This window comes from Netta rufina (genome assembly GCF_964035555.1).
Source record: "Netta rufina genome assembly, chromosome: 20".
Classification (NCBI taxonomy): domain Eukaryota; kingdom Metazoa; phylum Chordata; class Aves; order Anseriformes; family Anatidae; genus Netta; species Netta rufina.
The window spans coordinates 8,714,537-8,739,227 of record NC_140144.1 but is presented as its reverse complement, the minus strand read 5'-3'; the positions used below and the strand labels follow the sequence as shown (position 1 = coordinate 8,739,227).

At 50.8% G+C, this 24,691-nt stretch overlaps 5 protein-coding genes across 7 annotated transcripts in view; 3 read left to right on the top strand and 2 right to left on the bottom strand.

Annotated features, from left to right (window-relative positions):
• Positions 1 to 2,784: 2,784 nt before the first annotated feature.
• LOC311217261 (torsin-1A-like) lies at positions 2,785 to 5,235 on the top strand (the record flags this gene model as incomplete). The annotated part of the gene is made up of 5 exons (XM_084299181.1): positions 2,785 to 2,971; positions 4,030 to 4,298; positions 4,381 to 4,556; positions 4,731 to 4,858; positions 4,991 to 5,235. The coding sequence occupies 5 exons, from the start codon at positions 2,785 to 2,787 to the stop codon at positions 5,233 to 5,235; spliced, it is 1,005 nt and encodes a 334-aa protein (XP_084155307.1).
• A 1,193-nt stretch (positions 5,236 to 6,428) lies between these two features.
• On the top strand, positions 6,429 to 11,588 carry TOR1B (torsin family 1 member B). The gene is made up of 5 exons (XM_084298909.1): positions 6,429 to 6,630; positions 6,715 to 6,980; positions 7,795 to 7,970; positions 8,994 to 9,121; positions 9,532 to 11,588. Exons 1-5 carry the CDS (start codon positions 6,441 to 6,443, stop codon positions 9,807 to 9,809), a joined length of 1,038 nt encoding a protein of 345 aa, XP_084155035.1. The 5' UTR covers positions 6,429 to 6,440; the 3' UTR covers positions 9,810 to 11,588.
• A 1,007-nt stretch (positions 11,589 to 12,595) lies between these two features.
• LOC311217301 (torsin-1A-like) lies at positions 12,596 to 18,233 on the bottom strand. Its single transcript, XM_084299259.1, has 5 exons — positions 17,944 to 18,233; positions 16,975 to 17,240; positions 14,790 to 14,965; positions 14,571 to 14,698; positions 12,596 to 13,937 (listed from the first exon to the last, which is right to left on the bottom strand). Exons 1-5 carry the CDS (start codon positions 18,173 to 18,175, stop codon positions 13,687 to 13,689), a joined length of 1,053 nt encoding a protein of 350 aa, XP_084155385.1. The 5' UTR covers positions 18,176 to 18,233; the 3' UTR covers positions 12,596 to 13,686.
• An 851-nt stretch (positions 18,234 to 19,084) lies between these two features.
• On the bottom strand, positions 19,085 to 24,212 carry LOC311217033 (splicing factor C9orf78). Its single transcript, XM_084298764.1, has 9 exons — positions 24,101 to 24,212; positions 23,215 to 23,274; positions 22,445 to 22,496; positions 22,167 to 22,237; positions 21,919 to 21,996; positions 21,244 to 21,441; positions 20,729 to 20,865; positions 19,870 to 19,968; positions 19,085 to 19,421 (listed from the first exon to the last, which is right to left on the bottom strand). The coding sequence occupies exons 1-9, from the start codon at positions 24,181 to 24,183 to the stop codon at positions 19,330 to 19,332; spliced, it is 870 nt and encodes a 289-aa protein (XP_084154890.1). The 5' UTR covers positions 24,184 to 24,212; the 3' UTR covers positions 19,085 to 19,329.
• A 128-nt stretch (positions 24,213 to 24,340) lies between these two features.
• Positions 24,341 to 24,691, top strand: part of USP20 (ubiquitin specific peptidase 20) — a 25,088-nt gene continuing 24,737 nt past the window's right edge. For 2 of the 3 annotated variants that reach the window (XM_084299196.1, XM_084299197.1), the window contains exon 1: positions 24,341 to 24,462. The gene's annotated coding sequence lies outside the window, so the exon portion shown is untranslated. Of the gene's footprint in view, positions 24,463 to 24,546; positions 24,623 to 24,691 lie in introns of those variants that run through there. The other variant, XM_084299198.1, reaches the window with a different exon arrangement.

Here is a 24,691-nt window from a genome sequence, read left to right as displayed (position 1 = left end):
AGTTCAGCCACGGGGCTGTGAGCTCGCAGCCAGCCCCGGGAGCGCTGCCTTGAAACCAACAACGCACAAATCAAACCGTGGGCGGGTGACAGCAAATTTCAACATACGGAAAGCAGAGAAAGGGCAGGCAAAGCTCTCTCCTGGGACTTTCTGCTCCTCACCCTTGGCCTTCAGCACTCCACCTCTGCATCCCCTGTCTCTCCCTGTGCAACACACCCTGCCCACCTCCTCCCCTATCCCCTATCCCACCCCTGCCTACCCCCTGCAAACACCCCACATCCTCCAGCCCACCCCACCGCTCCCCAAATCCCTCCTGTCCCCCGTTTTGTAATTCCTCCATGCCTTTACCCCTCCCACACCCTCGCCTTTCCCCCCTCCCACTCCCACCACCCATCACGGGCACCCCAAACCACCCCTTACACCCCAAACGCTTTCGGAAAATTCTTCCCAGCCACAAATTTCCAGCTCCCTCAGCCTGGGGCGGCTGATTCACCATGACTGGCTGCTGGCTGACCGCCCCCAGCCCTACGCCCATGGGGGCCGGTGTCAGCACAGGACAGGAGGCCAGTTTGGGGTTTTTTGGGGGGCACAGGAGGGTGCTGAGCGAGGTGCTCATCAGCACAGCACAATTGGCAACAAGACGGCGCGGCGCATGCTGCGTGTGCGGGGTCTGTGCTCCACTTGGAGCTTCCAGACAGCTGTTGGAGGAAATTGCCATCAGTGTCAGCCTCAGCACCGCTATTAGACATCTCATCCATGTCCGGGCCCAGCTTGAACCCATTTAACTTGTAAGGGATAATGAGATAACAGCATGACATGTTGCAGCTGAAGGTTGTTTAAACACCCATCTGGTACCTGTTAGGCAGCATACATCCTATTGTTGTATAGGAAATATATGCCACCTCCCTCCCATATGGAAAGGAGAAGATCTATAGATGTGTCCCATGCTACCCCTTCTTTGTACGTGAATGAGATAATTCGCCTTCTCTGCGTTGTTTCTAGCGTGTCACTTTACATTTTTTAACCCAGTTTGGGAGATGTGGATCCCTGCAGGCTGGTGGAAGCTTGTGGGAGGACACAAGACCGAAGTGAAGAGTTTGTCCCCCTCACACAATCAGTCAGAAGAGGCTCAATTCCAGATATATTTGAGGAGAAAACATAGATTACCATCTGTGAAGCCTACACACCCTTCCTAAGACACAACTTGCTGCTGTGCTTTATCCCAGAGGGATTCAGGGCTGAGCACCCAGCTCACCGTGCTCAGGACCGCGCTATTCCTACAGAGGAAGGGGAAAACATCTGCGGGGTGAGCGGAGCAACCTGCCTGCACCTTTACCTCGGATGTGCAGCCAAAAGAAGCTCCCGATCGCAGCCCTGCCGCCTCGTTTCTTTATTCAAACTCTCCGTCCTCCTTCGGGAGATAACTCGGGCTGCCCTCAGCCCCCTCTGAGGTTGCCTGGTGGAGCCCGAGCAGCCCTGAGCACTGTCCTGTCTGATGGCCCAAGAAATCACATTTCACAACCCAACCTCTGTTTTTAAGGCGATGTTTTTAAAAACCTCCTTTCCTGTTTTGCTCAGGAATGACGTTCAGTCCTTGCAGTCCTCCTACCCCCGTAAATTCTGGCCCAAACCCTTTGTCTGACACCCCATCTAGCGTTCAGCCCAGCCAAGCGCAGAGGAGCGGTGCGCCGAGGAAACAGCGCTGGCTGGAAAATTCCCAGTATTTTTTTCAGCCGTATCAAGCCACTTCTGTAAAAATATCCTTTGAACTCACCTCAGGAGAGTCCAGGCAATGAGGAAACCTGCACGATGCCTCCAGTGCTGATCCCTTCCTCCAGGCAGCCTCTGGCTGAGCTGAAGGAGAGGTGGCAGCCTGACAGCCCAGCGAGCCCAGCTCCGTGTGCCTCAGCTCCTGGGCAGCCCAGGAGCTGAGGTTTTGGGGTTTTGGGGACACCCCCGTGGGGGAGCCGCCTGGGCAAGCTGCTTTGGAATAAAGAGCAAAGAGCAGGAGCTCGAGGGCAGCTGACAGCGAGCACCTGAAATGGGCAACGCCATCGCTTTCCCCATAAGCAGCACAGGGCAAACCTGGTTTCAAGAGACATCACATCTTGAATGTGTGTACTGGCTACCAAATAATGCTGTTTGGTGGTTTTCCAGCGAGGCTTTTAAAAATAAAACGGGGATTATTTACATCTGCTTTTCACGTTTTATCGTTTTAAAAACTGTTTACTGAGAAAATGAAAAATGTTTTGCCGCCTGTCCCTCCCCTGTGCAAGCACGCTGTTTTGGCAGGGCAGGGATCACGAAGCTGTCAGGACGAAATACCTGCTCTGAGAACCTGCTTGCAAAAAGCAGCTTTCTGATGTGTTCAGTCCTGTGAGCTGCACAGAAGGAAACCTCTGGGCTGGGCGCAGAGCCCCACGCTGAGCCCAGAACAAGCGCCGCTATGTTCCTGTAATCACCAGATCAATTAGCACCTCGCCTCAGATGCCTGTGAGGCTCCAGTCCTGCTCCCCTCAGAGCTGGGCTTGTTCTGATCAAATTCTCACTCTCCCCACGCGGTACCGCCCGCTCCTGGGCGATGCCCTGCTCAGACACTTTCACTTCTCCCGGCACAGAGCCGTAACCCTGCCCTTGACACGAAATCATCGTCACATCCAGCTTCCAGGAAATTCGGCTCCCATTCGCTGGCGCTGCCTGAAGCACCACACTGCAGGGAGTTGCTCTGCAATTTCTGTTTCGCTTTGTTTCCCTCCTGAGCCAGGCTGGCTTTCAGTTTCCACCATGAAGCCTCTGAGCCTTGGTGTGTTCTTTCTTCTCGTGCCCGCCTTGGTGCCAGCCTTGGACCCGCTCAGCGCTTCGCTCCTCGTGGGGGGGGCCGCGGTCACCTGGCAGCTCTTCTCCCCGCACTCCTGGCTCAAGTGCCGTCTCCTGGAGTGCTGCAATGTGAAGGACACGCTGAACTTCTCAGGTAAGGCAGTGGCAAGGGCATCAGGAGCCAGCTGCCAGTGGGGCCTGCTGATGGTCCCAGGGTGGCGAGGGCTTCCCTCGTAACGCCAGCATCCCCGGGTGGTCGTGGAAAGATGAGAGTCAAAGCCTCTCCAGAAGGCAAAAGCTTCTCATAAAGCTTATCCCGCACGTGGCCACGTACCCTGTTTGTCATGCAAGGACTGGAGCATTTTCCTCGCTCGTGTCTTGGTTTTCATTGGCAGAAGCAGGCAAAATTCTGTTGGCGAATTTAAGGCTAAGAGCCAAAAATCCCACGTCATGAGATGGACACCCCGGTGGTATCCCAGCCCCCAGTCGCCAGTGTCCTATAATTGATATCAAGCGAGCAGCAATCAGTGGTAGCTCTAGGAGTCAGAACATTGCTGTTTCATTTCCCCAGGCCAAGCAGGCTGGAAGTCTCCTGAGAAAGGGGAAGACGGGCAGCTGGCTCACCCTGCCTGTGGGGAACTAGTGCAGAGTCTGAAAAAAGCTTACACAACCTTTCAACCATAAATTCTGGATCATGCCACTCGAAAATCCCCAACCCCTTTGTCATAGGACTACAAATATTGTTTCATTTCAGAGCTGGGACACAGATTTCGAAGGGAATTCTCAAGCACTTGAGACCTCTGTGCCTCCAGGTACTTCAGTGCATCTCTTCACACTGGCTCTGGATTTGGCTGGTTACAAACAGGACGGTTTTTAACACTGAAAAAGAGTCGTGGTTCTTTTTTAAGAGGATGTGATACAGCAACAGAAGGACTTATTTCTATAAATATGAGGTGTGCTTGATGCCACAAAAACTGTTAAGGAGAATTTAGCGCATGTAGAAAATGTCTCTGCAAGTAAATTAGATCCCATCCCAGAGCTTCACGGGAGGCAATAGGTACCGTGCTGCTGGGATGTCTGCCCATCTCTGCTGGTTCAGTCTCATCATGGGCTGAGGGCAGGGAATATTTGTTCTCTCTGATGGTCATTCAGCTATAGCCGAAAACAGGGAGGAATAAATGGCATTTTCTGACTCCCCTCTCATTCTTCCAGTTGTGAAGATGGATTTGGAGCGAAAAGTCTTTGGCCAGCATCTCGCTGTCCAATTAGTTCTGAGAGCTCTGAATGCAAATATTTACTCCAAACGGCCCAAGAAACCCCTGGTGATGTCCTTCCATGGCTGGACTGGAACAGGCAAAACGTTTCTCAGCAGTATCATCGCAGAGAATCTCTATCAGCCTGGTGCACCAAGAAGGAGTTTTGTGCACCACTTCAACACGGTGCTGCATTTCCCACATGCCTCACGTGTCCATCTCTATAAGGTACTTCCAGCTTCACCTCATTTTCTCTAATTTGTCTGCAACTGTGAGTGCAAGCCCCAGATAACGTTGCCTCTTCTCACAGGAACAGCTGCAGAACTGGATTCGGGGCAATGTCAGTGCCTGTCCAAGGTCCCTTTTTATCTTCTCTGAAATGGATCAGATGCCACACGGCCTGATAGACTCGATTACTCCGTTCCTTGGTTACCATGAAGAGGTTGATGGAGTTTATTATGGCAAGGCGATCTTCATCTTCTTGAAGTAAGGAAAGCTTAAAAAAGGGAATTACAGTCCCAAAGAATCAGCAGGGACAAAGGGAGTAACAGTTTTGTAATAGGTTTGTGGCTGACTGCAACTTAAACCACTGCCAAGATCTGTGCAATACAGATGGCAAAGACACAGCTCTAATGAGCCCATGAATCTCTTTCCGAACAGCAATGCAGGCGGAGATAAGATAACAGAGATGACTCTTGATTACTGGAGAAGGCCAAAGAGAAGAGAAGACATCCCTGTGAAGGAGCTCCAGGATCTGCTATCTGAGGAAATTTTCAGGAACACAAACAGTGAGTACCTCTGGCTGCAGGTTCCAGGACCGCTGATGTCCGGTGTCTTCTGCAGACTGCTCCAGGAGGTGGGCAGCAATGCGCTGGCCTCCGCAGCACTTGGATGGGAAAGCTCCCCATTCTCTCTTCTAGGTGGTTTCTTTCAAAGTCAACTGATCCAGAAGAACCTGATTGACTATTTCATCCCTTTCCTTCCTCTTGAATATAAACACGTGAAAGAGTGTGTCCGGGAGGAGCTGCGTGCACAAGGGCATCCTGAGGATGAAGGCCTCATCACAGAGATTGCCTCGGCAATGACTGACTACCCCAGTGAGGAAAGCATCTACTCCAGCAAAGGCTGCAAGACTGTTGCCTCCAGAGTGATTCTGAGCATCTAGACCTCACGAGGCCAAACGCCTTGTGTTCCTACTGCAAGACCAAAGTAGATGAAAGAATCAGTAACTCCCTTCCCCATCAAGCTATATGTTCTTCCTTGATGGGATTCGGGCTTTTCCATAGCAGAGGGGCCTTGAGATAAACACAAAGGGCAATGCAACAATCACAGCACAGAGTAAGCAGAAGAGGGACGTACACGGAGGATGAGGTTTGCTCTCCTTGCCACACGATCACCCCCAAATGTAAGTATTTCAAAGAGGACAATCTCCTGCTTTTGTGGCAGGGCTGTTTGCACCCAGCATTACCCTAATTAATATAATCTATTAATAAATAACCATCGTGTGGAGTAGTATCTGCCTGCTTTATACAGTCACCCACCTTCTTCACAGCAATCACGCAGGAGATCAGCACCGCAGCTCCTGCTTTAGAGGGGTGAAAACCAAAGCACGAAGGAGGAGACCAAGTGGTCCAAACCCAGCCAGAGGTCCGGGTTCAGCAGCCCACCCGCACAGCACCACCGCCTCACGCCAACGGGACCATCCCACCTTGCCCAGGCTGCCACACTGTTCCCTCAGGCTGTGGTGAGGGAGCAGAAAGGAGGCTGGGGGCTGAGGCACTGTGGTGTGAGAGGTTAAAGGAGCTGGGGGTGATGCCCAGGGAGCTGTTTTAAGTGTCTCCACTCTGCTCTATGCTCTGCATGCGGTTAACATCTACGGTTGGGAGCCTAGGGGATGTGCACGGAGGGCAGCCATGCTGTGCCCTGGAAGCTTCTTCAGGGGCAAGGCTGGACGTGGTGCTTGGGACAGGGTGCAGCAGTGACACGGGTGGCAGGGGGCCAGTTGGACCCGGTGGGCTCGGAGGTTTCCCAACCCTGATGTCGCTGTCAACATGGGTTTCACTCCCGCTGCCCCTCAGGCATGAGGTGGGATTGTGCCCACACAGCCCCCCCAGCAGGGCTCAGCGGGGAGCTGAAGCACCAAGCCCCGGTCCCAGCTCCCCCATGACGTCACCAGGCCCTCATGCTGTCACTCCTAGCCGTGACGTCACCCCAAGATCACGTCACAGCCCTCCCGAATCACCTAAAAGCGCACCCCCCCTCCCTGAAACGCCCTTAACAAAGATGGCGGCGGCGGCTACAGGCGGAGCAGGCCGGGCTTCATCCTCCCGCCCGCTGCCGGCGGGACGGAAGCGGGGCCGCGGAGCCGCCATGCCGGGGGCGGCGGGGCTGCTGCTGCCGCTGCTGCTGCTGCTGCCGGGGCTGGCGGCGCTGGAGCCGCTCAGCGTGGGGCTGGCCATCGGCGTCGCCTCAGCGCTCACCGGTTACCTATCCCACCCTAACTTCTACTGCAGCTACGTGGAGTGCTGCCCCAGCGCCGGGCACCGCATCAACGCCACCGGTACTGGGGTTGGGGACAAGGGGAAGGGGACGGGGGACAGCGGGGAGCCCATGGCCGGGCTCTGAGGGTGGCATCTCCCCGCAGCGCTACGGGAGCAGCTGGACGAGCGGCTGTTTGGGCAGCACCTGGCCAAGGAGGTGGTGTTGCGGGCCGTGACGGGTTTCAGCCACAACCCCAGCCCCAAGAAGCCGCTGACGCTGTCGCTGCATGGCTGGGCCGGCACGGGGAAGAATTTCCTCAGCCAGCTGCTGGCCCGCCACGTCCACCCCGCCGGGCTGCGCAGTAAGTTCGTGCACCTCTTCCTGGCCACCCTGCACTTCCCGCACCCGCAGCAGCTGCAGCTCTACCAGGTGAGCATGGGAGAGGCACGAAATTTTGGGAGAGGGGACAGGGAATGGGCAGAGCGGCTGCCCCAGAGCCGTCCTGCCCGCCGGTGCTACCTGCTGCTGGCTTTGTGGGAGAGGAGCCTGTTGTTAAAAGCCCTCCCGAGAACTGGAGCCCTTTGTCACGCTGTGCTTTGGGGTTGTGGCTGGAGCAGCCTCAGGGCTCGTTTGCTTCTCCCCTCTCCCATAGTGGGCTGGGAGGGGGTGGGCGACAGGCTGGGAGGGGGATGCAGGTGGGAGAGCTGGCCCGGAGTCACCAAGGAGTGTTTTGCACCATGTAGCACCGTGCAGAGCACTAAGAACCACATTGCTGGGCCACGAGGAAGCGTAACTTGCTTGAGAGCTTTCAGGTGACTTCAGTCCTTGAAACAAGAGACTTCTCAGCTTCACGTTTCAATGCTTGAAGCTGCCCCAGGCTGATGAGCTGGTAGGCGTGGTTTCTGCATGGAGGAGGGAATGCTGTGAAATCAAACAGAGAACACTTTCGTTTCTCCAAGACTTCCCATCCTAGCCTGACTGTAGTGTCACAGCCGTATGCTAAGCAGGAAGAAAATGAAAGTCTCTGATTTGTGAGCAGGATCTGAATTCGGTTAAATTCAGTGTCACATCAAAGGTTCAATCGCAAACATTTTTATGGTCCTCTCTAGGGTACAGGATACAACCAGTGAGCGCAGGATCTGGGCAGCTGCAAGGGTGCCCCTGGAGTCTGTGACACGTGGCCACCCTGCAGTACATCCTCTGCAGCCCCGGCTTTTCAGTGTGTCTCACCTTCTTGTTCCAGGAGCAATTGCAGAGCTGGATTCGGGGCAATGTTAGTGCCTGTCCTTACTCCGTCTTCATTTTTGATGAGATGGACAAGATGCACCAGGGCCTTATCGATGCCATCAAACCCTTCTTAGACTATTACGAGCAGGTCGATGGGGTGTCGTACAGGAAAGCCATCTTCATCTTCCTCAGGTCAGTAGCACTTCTTTCAGTTGTTGGAGACATCCAAATAAATCTGTATTTATGATGCTAACGATGTTCCCCTGAGATCTAGCTCAGGTACAGCAGAAGAGCTGCCCTGGGGTGAAGACCATCCCTCAAAGACAGAAGGGAGCACCCTGCACTTGTGAGCGCAGGGCCCGTGGCTGTGGTGGAGCAGTTCTGATGGCACAGCAGCTCACTGCAGTGTGCTGAGCTTGGGAGACTGGCCCAGAGCACGGTTAAGCTGAGAGCTCAGATTTTGGGACAGTTCTCTGGGGTGGGTGCACCGTGTACCGGGTCTGGCTGGGATGGAGTTAACTTCCCCCGTGCAGCCTGTTTGGTGCTGTTTTGCATTTGTAGCTAAAGCAGTGCTGATAACACCCCAGTGCTTTGGCTGTTGCTGAACAGTGTTTGCACAGCCTCAAGGATTTCCCCCCCCCCACGCACACAGAGAGATCAGGCTGGGGGTGGGCAAGGAATTGGGAGGGGACACAGCCAGAAGAGCTGACCTGAACCACGTAGTGCCATGCTCAGCAAGAAAAATTGGGGTAGAGAAGGAAGTGTGAGGTGTCAGCCTCCAGAAGGACAGTTGTTGAGAGACTGGCTGGGTACTGGTCTGCCTGGGAGGATGGTGAGGGATTTCCTTAGCCGTGTGCTTCTTTTAAATTTTATTATTGTCCTTTCTCTTTCCCTTATCTACTCAACTGTCTTTGTTTTGACCAACAAGTCTCCTCACTTCTGTTTTTCCTATTTTTAACTCCTGTCATGCTGGGGGCAATGTGGGGAAGTGAAAGTGGCTGTGGGAGTGCTTGGCTGCTGGCTGGGGTCAACCTGCCCCACACTGATGGCAGTTGATAAGAAGTGGAGATTTGCCCTTACATTTTGGCTTACAGCTTTCTGTTTCGGTTACTTCTGCGACTTCAAGGTGACTAGCAATTCATGTAACCAGCTAAAAAGGAATTCTGGCTTAATTGTGTCTCAGCTCACTGCTGTGAACTTTTCTTTTATGGACAGCAATGCCGGTGGTGACTTAATTAATAAAGCAGTACTTGACTTCTGGACAAGTGGGAAGGACAGGGAAGAGATTCAGCTGAAAGACCTGGAGCGTGTGCTATCCGTGGGAGTCTTCAACAACAAGAACAGTAAGTCACTTTCCCCAGAAAATGGGAAGTTCCCTTACTTCTTGAGACAGGGTTATTTCTGCAATCTGTTCCTCACCTGCCATGACCCTGCCCTGCTTCCTGTGACACCCCCACACCTTCCTGTGGTGTCCCAGCTCCCTGCCCTTTTGTCCCTTCACTCCAATGTCATCCTGCCAGGGGAAAGCTCTCAGCACAGAGGGTGCTATGTGGGGACACTGAAGAGTAGCAGCAACAACTGCAAGGTGCAATCCCTCTGCTCCATCCAGCTAACCAGCACGCCTTGCCTCCCTGGGCAGCAGTCGAGATAAACTGCTTTGTGAATTCAGCCTGGTCGGCTGATCCTGCCCTATGCAGGCCCAAATTAAGAGGAAATCCTTCCTCAGTAGCTGTTTTTCTTCCCCCTTCTGCAGGTGGACTGTGGCACAGCAGCCTCATCGACAGGAACCTCATCGACTACTTTGTTCCCTTCCTGCCCCTGGAGCACAAGCACGTGAAGATGTGCGTCCGAGCTGAAATGAAAGCCCGTGGCCATGCTGTCGATGAGAAGGTTGTGGAGGCAGTGGCAGACGAAATGACTTACTTCCCAAAAGAAGAAAAACTCTACTCCGATAAAGGCTGCAAGACTGTACAGGCCAAGCTGGATATTCACGAAGACATCGCAGTGAAATACACGAATGCCAAGGATTGATTACCCCTCACCTCTCCAAAGCACTGCCAGAGCTTTTGGAGACTTGTCTATTTGCACTTTTTTTTTTTTTGGTTGGTTGGGTTTTTTTTTACTATTGCAGGGAATATGATGAAAATTCTGGAGAGAGCAGTGTGGGCTTTTAAACTTTTTTTTTTTAAAAAAAAAAAAAACAAAAAAACATAAAATCCCACTGTTCATCTCTAAACTGGCTGATACCCAAATATTGCCCCCTTTTTTTAACCTATAGAAAACTTCTGAGCATGGCACATACAGCGCTGGATAAAGCCTCTCCTGATTTATTAATTGCTGGAATAGTTAAATCCCTGATTTGCCTTTCCACAAAACAATTCAAAACTGAGGAACTCTTGCAGGCCATTATACACCCTTCCACGTACGCAGAAGGTCATGGGCTAGCAAAGTTAGAGGAGTTTATGGTGTGATCCTGCCTGTGATGTTGTCTGCAAGGGTACATACCTCGATATATCGCAGGGAGAAGGTGCAGTGTTGGAAGGCTCCCTGTCCTTCACAGCAGTCTGGTGCTGTTGTGGCTTCTGCTGATGAGATCCAGCTATTTAGGAACAGAACAGCAGGATTCTGGTTTGACTGTTACATCCTAGCACGTCTCCTGCTGTGGTAATAAGAGAAAGTCACGATGAGCTCAGAAGATCTGGTACTAAATGGGGGAGAAAGGGAATGAATGTAATGACTTGCCACTCCACTCCTCTGGGGAAACAGAAATGGTGATATTTTCTCTTTTAATACTTTTCTGAAGGGACTGAACTTACACGGTAACTCCAGGGTGTGTGTCTTCCTGAACAGAGGGGTGTCACTTGCAACCTACTAGGCTGGTGTCTTCTTCTTAAGCAGAAATCTCGAGGATTTGACTGCTGCAGCTCATCAGGTTAGGCTGGGCGTTTGTTCCAGGGCCTGAAGTTCTCAAGATCTTCGTCAGTCCCCCGAGCTGCACCCAAGAGCCTAGGAGTGGGTAATCCCCCTCTCGTGCTGCTTGGAAGACACGTCCATGGCTGAAGTTATTTTTAAGAGTGTATTTTTATACTGAAGTGTAAGCAACAAAAATGCAATGCTAGAGAACCAGAGAAGGGAGTCTGGGGAAGGAGCTCAGCCTCCGATAACCCCACACCTATCTAGTGAAGTTTGTTTTATAGGAGCTTTTAATGCTAAGTGGTGTCTGTGTGGAAGGGTGAGTGACAGTTTAGGAGGCTGGGAAAGATTGGTTTAACCTTCACGTGTGTGGTAAGGCTGGGGTTAGACATTGTTACAGCTTCAATTCTTTCATCACCTATCCATCCCTCGTGCAGGGCAGCAGTACCTATCACCTGTCTGACTGCAGTGTTTTTAAACTGTTTTAAGGCAGCGGGCTCTTCGAACTGCAGCATCTAACCCCTCACCCGTGCTTAGGCTTACAAATGTGATGCAAAACTTATAAGCAAATTAACATGATAATGTTGGGAAGTTGCAACAGAGAGCCCAGCGTTTATGTAAGGCTCTAAATCAGAAGTGTCAGTTGCCTTTTACAGCTCCACGTGGAGTTTGTCAAACGTTGGCAAACTCTTTGACACTGATGCAATCTCCAGAGCCAAATGCTGGCGAGCTGTTAACCTTGGGACATTGGACTGTTGCTTTTCCTAAGCAGCGTTTTGCCTCCTAACTGACTTATTCATAGGTGTAAGCGTCACCAGGTTCAGTTACTCCAAGTGCCAACTACTTGTGCAGTTTCAAAACACTAAGTAACCCTGCTGTACTGCAGTCAGAATAAATCGTAAGTCACTTTGTCTCTTGCCTTGATTATTTCCAGCCCTAGAGAAGTCCTGTTTTATGGCAGCTTTCCATTAAGCCTCCTTTAGTCCTGCAGGATCAGAAGGATCAACTCCGGGAGCGGGGTCAGGCGCACAAACACTTCTCTCACCCAGCTGCAGGCGATGCTCCGAGCCAGGTCTGGTTTAGAGAGGGGAGATGTGACAGGGAGCTGGTCTCCACCCTCCCACCATCACTTCCACCTCTGGGGAAAGCTTCTTCCATCCACTCTAAGCCACCTCGGGCTTGGATATACTGAAGCACTTGCTGCCAGTGCCTGTCAAATGCTCGTGTTGATGCTGCAATAGCACATGAAGCACAACTAAGAGGCTGGAAGAGCCACGGTGCTGCTCCTTTGGACAGTTTCCTCTGAGAAGCTGCCAGGCAGCACCAGAAGTTTATCATTCCCACGCCTGCTTTTTTCCATCAATTAGTCATTTGCTGCAATCATGAGGTCAAAGCAGCAAATAAATACCTGAGGCCAGAGCACTCACTGTCAGAATCTAGGCCCATTAAGTTCATTAGCACATTGCACAGCTTCAGAGCAGAACTGGACAGTCTTAATGACTTTTTTTTAATCCCCTTGGGGAGAAAACTTGAAGATGCTGCTTCTGAAAACGCATATGGCCTCAATCACAGGTAGGTAGGCAGTGGCACCATGGTGGGAGGATGAGAAGTGGGGTTTTACCTAGTTTCTAGAAGACAAGTTCATTCTTACAACAGCATTTAGCACATCTGTAGCTACAAAGCCCTCTGCAAAAAGCATCTGAGCGCAGCCAGTATTAACGATCTAGTTTCCAGTACAAAGTCCACTTGATTTCCTTTCACCAGACAGCAGAAAAAAGAAGCACAGCTCCCTGCACCCATTCCCTTTGTAGTCAGAAAGGGAAATACCTGCACTCAAGCACTGCAGAACGCTTCAGAAAACATCAGGTCACTCAACGCAAAAACACCAGAAGGTAGCTATGAAATATGTTTCTGATGAGGAAAGTTTATTTGTAATAGAAACTGGAATGAAAAAAGCCTCTGTATTTAGAAGGAAGTCGGGCACTCTGCAGTCACTTCAGCTGAGAGCTTTCACATTGGTCACAAATGCATTTGTATTGGTCTTCATCCTTACCTCCAAGGCATGCAGGGTTGTGAGAACAGGAAAGGCAAAACCCCGCAATTTGGTTTCTGAATTCTACACGGGGGTGAAGAGGAGAAACCTCTTTTCCAGTTCCTTGGTGTAAAATTTAACCTGTACACGTTTCCCATTACGTTACAGCCTTCCCACGAAGCTGACCCAGCACTCACACAGCAGGCTTCTCTCCCAGGAGGATCACTCTTAGGACAGAGCACTGAGGGCAACTTTATCCACTAAAAAAATAACCAAAAACTGGAACCAACTACAGTATACAAAGATTTTTCACTTATTTCCTCTTTCTACTTCATACTAAGTCTTCCCACTGAACAGTATTCACACCAAAGAGTTTCACACTAACTTTGACTCAAAGGAAGCCAATTTATAGCACTGTTCTGAGACAGACATCGTTACTGCACAGCATTGGAAAGAACATACGTATTTTTTAATTACAGAATGTTCCCTTATCTTTACTGTGGCCAAGCTACTTGGGGAGAAAATACACGTCTGCTTTTAATGCTGTTACAGGAATTCACCCACACAAGCCCAGTGCTGGCTTTCACAAGCAGGGACTTTGATCACGATTCTCAATCTTTCCTAGAGACCATCCACATCAAACCAAAACCCAATCAAAATCAGGTCATAATCTTAGTCCCAATCTATGTGCCAGCAGCCCGCCGAACGGTTCCGGCGATCGATACACGATTTGAGAGGAGTCTTGGGCACGATCAAAGAGTCCCCACGTTCACAGAGCAGCTCTTCCTTACCTTGATGGCACAACACGACGTACCTGGGAGCCGTGACAATAAAAACGCAGAGGCACTGCCACTTATTTACACACCAGTTTAAAACAACGGTCCTTTCTTTACAAAGTGCTTAAAAATGAAATGTCCCGGGCTCTTCATTTTGTGATTAAGTTAAATTCGCAGCAATAAAGCCTTAGAAGTCATAGTAATAATCCAGCTTCGCATCCACAGTTTTACAGCCTTTATCCGAGTAAATTCTCTCCTCTCGGGGGAAGTAGGTCATCTCGTCCGCTATCCTGGTTAAAATGTCTTCATCCACGGTGTAGCCACGTGATTGGATCTCAACCCTGACACACATTTTCACATGTTTGTATTCCAGAGGCAGGAAGGGAACAAAGTAGTCAATGAGGTTTTTGTCAATCAAGGTGCTGTGCCAAAATCCACCTACAAAGGGAAAGAGAAGGGCCTTGTTTCCTCTCCTCTGGTTAAACACAACGAGATCGCAGCCCTCTGCTACCAACCAGTAAGCATTCATCTGTATTTTTAGAGCCCTGTAACACACAAGTCAGTTCATTCTCATGGCGCTTTTTGCATGATCTTACACACAGAGATGTGCACGGCCTGTTGGATCTCTTTCCAACAAACACATTTGCTCCCCAGACACTGGTCTCACACCTTCACCTTTTTCACGCAGAGAAGAGCAAATTTTCTGTTAAGAGCAAGAAAAGCTGCTCTGGGAGAGCTGATTTTTTTTTTTTTCCCCAGAGCCTTCATCAAGCCTTAGATTTCTTTTATTTTTGCTTTCCCTTAGCCCATGGGCATGTCAATAAATGCAGAGCACAGACTTCCCCCCACGTATGTGAGCCAACCAAGGTGCACGCAGAGCTCCTAACCTCTATTTCCTCACAGGAGCTGTCCCACAGGCCCCCAGACTGCTCTGTGGCTCCTCAGTAGCCAAACCCCAGAGGTAACACCAAGCAGAAACCCACAGCAGTCAAAGTACAGCTCGTACACTAAACGAGGCCATCGCTTTTGTGGGGCTTTCAGCACCTCCAAAACAATCACAGTTTCACTCACTATTTTTGTTGTTGAAGACAGACACGGACAGTGAGTTCTGTATGTCTGTGAGCTCTATGTCTTCCCTCGTCCTCCCGTTTCTCCAGAAATCTAGCGCCAGCTCCGTTATCTTTTCAGCCCCAGCATTGCTAAGTAAAGAGAAAACAAAGGTTGTACCTGAAGGTAGTTTTAAAAGGCACCGAGCGCACAGGACAGCACACCTGAGGTGTCATCTCCTACCTGAGGAATATGAAGATGGCTTTCCGGTACGACACTCCATCCAGGAGCTCGTAATAGTCCAGGAATGGCTTGATGGAGTCGATGAGTCCTGCGTGCATTTTATCCATTTCATCAAATATGAAGATTGATCGGGGACAGATGCTCACGTTTCCCCGAATCCATGATTGCAACTGGTCCTGAGTGGCATGAAAACAGAAGCAGCTGAGAGAATTTGCGTTGAAAAGACAGAAAACAGGACTGGTGCCCATTGGGTTTTGTATTCTTTTCAATTGTGTCACTTCAATAGCTTTGGTTTCTTGGCTAAAACATGGCTGAAAGCTGTAAATAAAACTTATAAAACCAAATGTCATGCTAGTGCTGGGAAATTTTGAAGACACCAAGAGACAAGACTGAACAAGTAGGAAATCTCCTCAACAGATGTTCCTGAAAACATATCAAAAATGAAAGCCTGTCATCAGGAGAAAGGACAGGTACCACCAAGGAACAGCAACACAAAGCAAAGGCCTGTCAAGTGAGCTGATTACTTTTGGCAGCACTTTGGTCAAAACTACAAACAGTGTTATATTTACTACGTGAACAGCACCACCAAGAAATGCCACCTGTAGTCACCAGCACAAGTAGAAACAGAATTCAGTTCTCAGCCCTTAATCATTCTGAAGTCAAATGAAGACAATTATGGGCCCTTCTTAAACCACAGCATTGCTCAGACAGGCTGATGCTTTACTGTAAAGATTCTCTCACTTAATGGTTACATCTTCCTCTCGTGTGACATTTAAGATCAATAACAAAGTAAATCAGAAAAAAATGGGTTGATCTGCTGGCAAATGAATGAGAAGTAACTGCTCCGACCATTTCCAATGATTCATCATTTTTTGAGATTCACTGCACAACCAGGCAGCAAAGGAAGGTGGCATTGGATATATTGTGGACAAGGAGTGATTGTTCCTCCTACTGCCACGGGCAGCAACTTTACCAAGCAGTGCGTTCATCTCAAAAGAAAAGCAGAAAAGGGTCTGTTTTATTTTGGAACAGCTCAGCTGCAAGGAGGATAAAAGCAAGCTGTAAAAGAGGAAACACTTACTTCTGCCATTTAGAAAGTAGGCTTGTAGACCTATTCCTATTTTCGACATTCACAAATGGAATATAAACATCCGGTACTAGAAAACGCAGCCCTACTCATTCAAACTCTGCTGTTAACACGGTTAAAACAACAACAACAACAAAAAACACAACAGAAAACATGCATCTGAAATACTGCCCCATGATATCCACCTGCCTACAAAGCTGCACTGATGCTTCCCAAACCCTGGGAATGATTCCAACTACATTTACCTACACCCTTCTGGCAACACAGCATTCTGTTATTTTGTTTTACAGCTGGGAGATGGTAGCATAGCAAAACTAAACAACTTGCTCAGTACAAGAAGCAGGAAGTTACACACGTGCCTCAGACAGCAAGCTTCAGCTTTCCACAGTACCTAACATGCCTGGCGGCCACCAGACAGCTCTCCAGTGCCACAAACTATTCCTTGTCTTTCTCAGTGCCCCTCAGCAAATCACCTAACCATGGAAACCTGCCCATTGACTGTTAGCTTTAAGTCACACACATCTCTAAGTAGAGTGGAGAATGATAAAAATTAACCATGTTGTTCTTCCCTAAAGAGAGGCTCAAAACACATTAAAAAAAAAAAAAAAAAAGTCTTTACTTTCATGGGAAAACCCGTCCTGCTGTATGTTAGGATTTACCCAATTCTAGGCAGTTTTGGAATCTTCTGCAATTGGGTACATTTTACAGCATAAAAGAGCACCTAGGTTTTTAGCTGTGATGGTGGTGTCAGAGAACATAGGAAGTCCGAACATACAATAATGAGAATATGATTTTAGACAGCTCAGACAGAAGTTTTATTAACCACGATCGTAGTGAAAAAGCATTTGGGCTTGGGTGTGCAGTCAGTGCTGGCAGAGCCCGTGGGGTGGCACAGCCCAAAATGCCTTAGGTTGGGTACAGGAGGTGCAAATACCCCCCACTGCCAGCTGTTAGGGGCAAGGAACGTTCCTCTTCTTATGAAAAACTCAGCCATGTGTCTCAAATCATAAAGGTTAATAATTATAGCACCACGAGGCTGTAACGTTCACAACTGAACGCAGCAGTGACTGCTGCCCCCTGCCGCGAGTTCTGCCTTACCTTGTAGGTGTTGATGTCCTGAGCGTGAGGGAAATGCAAAGTAGCCACGAACTGATGGACGTATTTACTCTTCAGACCGTTTTTATAAATGCTTTCGGCGATTATCTTACTGACAAAGTTTTTGCCTGTTCCAGTCCAGCCGTGCAAGGAGAGGGCGAGAGGCTTTTTGGCGTTCTCGTTGTTGAGGAAACCCTTCACGGCCTTCACGATCACCTTGCTCACCAGGTGCTGCCCGAAGAGCTTTCTGTCCAGGTTCTCCTGCAGGGCTGGGGAGCAGGACGACGAGGTCAGAGGCGAGACGGGAGGAACCGCCCGCGGCTCCCGGCCCTTCCCTGGCCTCACGGGAGCCACGGGATCAAAGGGCTGGCCAAGCTGGAGTCAACCCGCTGTCCCTTCCCTGTCCTCTGGGCCCCAATTCCCTGTCCCCCTTCCCTATCCTTAAATTCCCCATGCTCCAGGGCCCCCTTCCCTGTTCCTTGGTGTCCTTTGGGGTCCCCTTTCCCTGTCCCCCCAGGACCCAATTCCCCATCCTGCAGAGCCCCAGGACCCTCTACCCTCAGGTTTCCTTCCTCATCCCTCAAGACCCCAATTCCCCATCCCCCCAGGACCCCATCCCCCAGAGCCCAATTCCTTACCCCCTTCCCCTATCCCCCTTCCCAATCCCATGACACCCCCTAATCCCCAGACCCCCTAATCCCCCTCCCCACCCCCCTAGGACCCAGCCCCCTGCCCTCAGAAGCCCCAACACCCTCAGGTTCCCTTCCTCATCCCCGGGACCCCAACTCCCCATTCCCCCATCCCCAAATTTCCTGCCCCCCCTTCCCCATACTTTGGGGCCCCCTTCCCCGTTCCCCCAGGACCCCAACTCCCCGTCCCCATCCCCCAGGACCCCCGGGACCCCCCCCAATCCTCCCGCAGCCACCACAGGCCGAGTCCCCCCCGTCCCCTCATCCCCTCCCCGCCCGGTACCGGCGGCGGCCCGCGGGTCGTGGCGCTGCAGGCAGCACTCCCTGAAGTAGCAGTAGAGCCGCGGGTACGAGATGAAGCCGGTGAGCGCCGAGGCGGCGGCACCGGCGAGGGCCAGCCCCAGGCTGATGGGCTCCACAGCGCCCACGGGCCCGGGCAGCGGCGGCAGCAGCAGGAGCAGCAGGAGCAGCGCCAGCCCCGGGGCCGCCCGCGGGCCGCCCCGCCGCCCCGTCATGGCCCTCACGGCCCCGCCGCCTCCCCGCCAACGCCTCAGCTCCGCCGCGCCGCTTCCGCCGCCGCCATCTTGGGACCGGGCAGAGGCGGAGCTGGCGGGCGGGGCGGCGGCCATCTTGGGAGGGGCAGATGGCGCTTTGAGGGTGGCGGCGGCCATCTTGGGTGTGGCGGCGGCCATGTTGGGAGGGTGCTGTAATTAAGGGCTGCTCATTAAGGATGGGCCAAAGACCGCAGCCAGCCAGCCTGAACGTTTTGTTTTCTGTTGTTTTGTTGTTTTTTTTTTACCCCCTATTTTTAGCTAAAAGAGCAATTGGGGTTACTCCTGGCCCTGCAGACGGGCATCATCAGCTGTAAAGGCAGCTGTGCCCAGCCCAGAAAGAAAAAAAAAGTTCATTTACCACAGCTTCAAAACACTTTTATTGTTTTTAAATGCAAAGTTTTGCCTTCAGGCTCCCCCACAGGGCAGTTCCCAGCTCGCAGGCTGCAGGGGCTCACCCCCAGCTGCCCAGGGAGCTGAAACGAGATGTTCCTCAGGCTCCCCAGGTACAGCCACACAGCAGTCAGTGAGCTGCTGCCGAGGCCTACAGGCAGAAAAATACAAAAGGCCACACACAGTACAAAGCCCATAATCCCCATGCTGGGTGCCTGCTGTCACTCCTCACACTGTGACACGACAGCACTGGGCTCCTCCAGGAGCACCGAGCTCACTGCTCTGCACTGCACTACATGCAGCGAGGGCCCTTAGGAACACAGAAGAAGTGTTTTACAAAGTTGCATCCTCCCCAAGATGGCTTTAAACCTTCCCTTCAAATTCACAAGGCAAACAGCACTGCTGCTTTTAAGCTATCTATGTTTTCCATACTGTTTAAGGTGTAAGAATCTGTAAAAGAAAATGTGTTTTCCCACTAAAAAAAGACGAAAGCTCACATTTTTATAAAAGAAGTTTTATAACTGAAAATAAATTATATACACAATTTTACCGACCAGAGTTCACAACCACCTGCAAACTGATTCACTACAAGATCACAAGAAAAGGTTCGTAGTTAACACCAGCACGCGAAGGCAGTGACTCTCCACCTCCGTTTCAGGACACTGACACAGAATTCTTTATTAGTAGAAAACAAGAACTTCTGCAAAGACTTCAGTCCATGTTCATTAGTATCGCCTGTTCATCTTCTTGAATTTCTCATAGTGATAATCGTCGGTTGCTTTTTCATTGGGTGGACGTTTGCGATTTGGAGGAGACCCTTCAAACAACAGAGAAGGAAATAAGTAACATTTCCTGTCCTTTCACATACGCAACAGAAAGAAGTTTTAATTCTACCACTTTCCTTACGAACTCCACAGAACTACAGCCCCTTGCCATGAAAAAAGGTATTCCTTTAGTAACCCATGCTCCTTAATCTAGTGCCCTTTGTCATCCCAGCTTTCAGCAAACCCTTGCCCATCAGCTTGGCCAATGTGTTTCGGTTCTGACCTTTGCTACTCCACCTTCAGGAATCCCTAAAACATCCTCCATCCTGTGTGACCTGCCATGGGTACAAGTGTAACTGCCCCCTATGGACTTCAAATACAGATTGCTTCACTTCCCCACTAACTCAGGGCACCCAGAGAAGAGAAAGCAAGAGCAGCTAGATCGGTTCTCTGTTACATTTCAGCATCTTCCTCTTACGACATTTCAAGTTCGGAACTTACGCTCAGGTTCTGGCCTCTCTGTATCCCCCACTCTCAGAGGACGGGGCTTTGGCTCTTCTTTATTTCTTCTCACTGGTGCATTTAGCTCCTCGTGATAAACTAAAGGAGGGAAAACATCAGATAAGGAACATTTCAGAGGCGTGTTATTTAGACAGACGTATTTCTATTTGTTACAACTGATCTTTAGCAGAAAGAACAGAACAAGCATTCCTGTAATTGGCTTATATGGATAATCAATGCATGCAAGATGGGATACAGCAAATTTCAGTAGCACTGTTTCATCAGAAGTGGTCCAAAGATTCTTCATTTCCTTTGGAACACACAAATCTGACTCCAAATCACCTCTGTAGGCGTGGTTAGACACAGTAGAAGGCTGCCTTTCCTCCAGATGGCTGCAGTATGAGCGTCTCTCCCGGAAATTAATTCCCATCTCCTGTCTAGTAAGATCTATGTATGCTTGACCACCTGTGTGCTTTGGCAGCCCGGAAAATTGATTCTCTAAATTATAACCCATCATTTATAATCACAGACAAGGCAGGCATTTACAGCACACGTTCACGGAACAACTTAAAGAAAAAGTCTGGAAATTTATGAGGCACTGTCAGCTGGGAGTTCAAGAGCAGAAAGTTAGGCCGTCAGTAATACGTCCCCCTCCTTGCTGATGGATGGGAAAAACAGGCCAAGCCACATGGGGTCTATACGAGCATCCCAGAGAAAGGAATCAGACAGCTGCTTGTGCTGATCCATGAACTAATTTCTCCTGAACCAGACTCCACCCCAGCTGACCGATTTTCTTTAGCAGAAAGAAAGCAGAAAGGAGCAGGTCACACCTGGGTCAGGAGAGCTCCAGGAGACTTACATCTGTTGTGCTGGACATAGTTCACAGCCATGTTCGTAGGAACAAAGGAAGTTTCGCTGTCTTTCTTTTTGTTCTGCTGCTCTGCCAGCAGCTTGGCCTTTGCCTCTTCAGTTGAGATGATGTTTTTAATTTTTGCACTAGAAGGAAAAAAAAGTATTCATATTTAAAAACAACAACAACAAAATCATATTTAAGAAGGGTAACAGGCAAAGGAACTATCCTAAGCAGAAGGATTTGGGTGTAGTAATAGCACTGCTATTGTATTTGATATGCTTTTTGAGGGAGGAAGCAGCGCTATAGAAACTTTGATGCTTAGATGCTTTGCTTCCAAGGCACAAGGTTAAGCTCACATCTGCTGAACACCTCACTAATCCAGACCAAGGCTGAACCCCATCACAGAGCGCGGTGGGAGCTGTATAATCCAACCACACCACTGCTCTGCCAGTCAAAAGCCTCTAGTCGCAGTGCTCCCCCGCCACTTCAGGCCACGACTACCAGCTCTGTGAACAACGTACTCGATTCCCAGATCCACTTCAGGGATGCCGCTGAGCATCTGGTTGGACAGCATCTCTTCAGTCTTCTTGGCAGAGGAGACACGGATGTTCTCTGGCAGCTCATACAGAGAGTCCTCAGCATTCTTAAGCTTCACCTTCTGCTCCTCATTCTCCACAATTCCTTTCCTCTTCTTCAGCTCTGTCTCAATGTACTTCATCCTAAAGTGCAGCACACAAGGGACGCGTGGTATTTAGCTCTGCTTTCTGTACTCTGTCCCAACGCTGCTGCGCACAGCTGCGAGCACTCTGTGAGCGCTCAGTGGCTGGGAGGGAGGAATGAAAAATGTTTCCAAAAGCACTCAGCTAACATCAACCACATGAAACAAGGTATTTTCAACTCTGTCCAAGAAATGATTGGATCCTCCAAGCTCTTTCACAACCAGCAGGGAAGGCGGCTGCTGGTGTTTAATGCCACATTGCCCGGCTGATTGGCATCTCCCAGTTTTGCCCATGAAAATGCCTTCCGGAGTCTGGCAGCCAAAAGGTGAAAGAGCAAGCGAAGGTTTCTGTGAGAATCAGGAGGATGTTTTGGGAACACGCAGTACTGAAGATAGGAAAACAAACAGCCACAACAACTGAGAGAGGACACCCAACCCAGAATTCAACATCCCAGTCGCACAGTGCAGCTCAACTTACATGTCAGCATCTTCATCTCGCCTGTTGGTCTCAGCCGAGAAGGAGGTTCCCAAGTTGAGGTCTTCCTCTTCATTAATCCTAAGTGGAAACCACAGCACTGCAGTTGTTTGTTTTAACTGATTTGACAGGTTAACAAAACAGGAGCTAGCCAAACTGAATTATATTAAATTCTTCAGCATCTGGTCAGTTTATTGCTGTGTCTTAATACCAAGTCCAGGGAAAGGTCTTCAGAGCTCACACGCACCCACCTGTCCTTGCCTCGTTCTTTCAGTTTCTTCATGTCCACCATCCCCCCAGATTTTATCTTAAATGGGTCATCCTGGAATTTAAGAAAAAATGAGAAACCCTGAAGCTTCCCTTCAGCTTAATGCTAGTTTTCAAAATCTGAATGAAAACAAAGAAAAGCACTGAGCTGTGACATCAGCCCTGTTCCAGGCCAGACTGCTGCACGGACCCACTGCACCACACCGCTGATCTCTCATCGTTACAGCTTAGCAGTGAGGTGCTGAAAGCATCGAGAACTTACCACAAGCGTCGCTTCTTCTTGCAGCTTCTCTCCCACAAGCAGAGCTACAGCGCTAATCAGGCAGATAAAGTAAAAAAAATAAAAATCAGTAGAATTAAACGTATTACCAACACCACCACCTTTGTTCACCCCTCACCAAATCTAACACGCGATCTCAAACATTTCACTCGTGCTGAGTTCTCAATCCTCTTAATCCCTTCACATGGGCAGAGGACCTATCAAGTTTTAGGGAGACGAGAAGATAATGCAGAGAGATTTTAGTGCCTTACTAATTTAGGTTTTAGTCACCAAAACAAGGAACACAGCTCACTGCTGGGGCACTTTTCAAATAGCTCACCAGCTAACCAGTGACGGTAGGTAAGAGAGGAAAGAGGGAAATTAGGATGCAGATGAGAAGGGGCCCAAGTTACACCTACCATTCTGCTATGTGTACGGGACAGATGTAACCTGATTAAACGCATTTCATCATAAAAAAGATTAAAATTGGGATTTAAATATTTTTAATCTTTTTTTTTTTTTTTTTTTTTTTATGGACACAGAACAGACTTTGCCCACTGTAAACTGATACTGAACTGCGTGCCTGTAACTGACTCACCCTCTTTTCCATCCTCAGGCTTTAACATATAAACCTCTCTATCAATAACATCCTTTTGGCACTGCTGGACAAGCAATTTTCAATGGAAAGGAGGCACAGAGCAATGGAGAAATTCACTGCTCCCTACGCCACCAGACAGAGCACATCCTCACCCCCCCGGTGCTGCAGCCCTTACCTCACCCCATTGGGTCGCTTCCTGAGGCTCTGCACTTCTTTGGCTTCCTCGAGTTTTAACCTGAAGAAAAAACGTTGGACTTGGTACCTGATGCTTTGGTTTTAGTTATTTCACTTGGTTTGGTTTCATGCATTTACGTATTAGTGCCCGCCTACTCTTCTGGTTACACATTAAGTAGATATTTTCTATTTTACTTTATTAAAAGTTTTGTTAAAGAGATCAGAAAAAACACGTGGCGTCTGCTGGGCTGCCCCTCCAACAGATCTGCCCTCAGATGAGGAGCAAAACACCCAGACCCCGCAAGGCTTCGAGGTGCCAATATGGAAAACACGAGCCGGGGATCCCTGCCCCTGGATTCAGTTTGTTGGGATCTCCAGACAACGAAGACCCCCCTGGCAGTAAGGCAGAGGGACACGAGGAGATAACGCGGGGCTCATTTACTCCTGCAGCCACCCCCGTGAGCTCACAGAACGACGCAGCCGCTTCTGTCACAGGGATGCGACAAAACGCTCGTTTTGGGCAAAACCAGGGGCAGCTCTGGGGCCGAGAACTCACGGAGATGTCAGCGCCTCAGGAAACCCCGCCCGCAGGGTTCCGCGGGGTGAAAGCGCAGGGAAGCGGCGGGGAAGGCCGCGATACGGCGCGATAGGACGCGATATGACGCAGCACGATGTGACATGAAGCAGCGTGACGCCACGCAGCGATGCCGTGACGCGACACAGCGGCGTGGCGCGGCGGTATGACGTCACGCTGCGGCACGGCAGCGCGACGTGACGCCGCGACACGACGCGATATAACGCGATATGCCGCGACATGACATCACGGCGGCGCGGCAGGCCCAAGCAGCGGCCTTAGCCTACCTCCCCCGCGGCCCCCGTGCTCTCACCTGACCTCCCTGGCCAGCTCCTCGTCCTCCTCGTCCTCCTCGGGCTCCTCCCGTCGCTTCCTGAACGTCCTGGCGGCCGCCATGCCGCCCCGCCCCTCCCCTCCGTCGCGGGGTGATGACGTCACTCCGCCGCGCCGACACCGCCCCCTTCCGCCAGGGCTTCGGCCTGGCAAAACGAGGGGCGTGCCCCGCTCCCTCCGCTCCGGCCGCGCCCCGCGGCCCCGCTCCTTTGGTTCCCCCCCCCGCCTCAAACGTTCCCCCCGCCGCCCTCCCGCTCCCTTCCCGGCGGCGGGGCGGGGGCTGCGGCCGCGGAGATCCCCCGGGGGTCCTTCAGGGATCCCCAGAGGTTGGGCCGCGAGCAGGTGAGCGGGAGGCGGAGGCTGGGTCCCGGCCTTCGGCCCCGCTCCCGAGGCGCAGAGGCCGCAACGGCGCCCGTGGGCCTCAGCAGCGGGGCCCCGGGGGCTCGGGGCTGGGCTGAGGAAGCCTCGGGAGGGGCCTGCAGAGCCCCTCGGGGAGCCTCTGGTAAAAGGGGGGCGAGCCCCAGCCGCTGTGAGGGTGTCTGTATATCTAGGGCGATCCCCAGACCCTCAA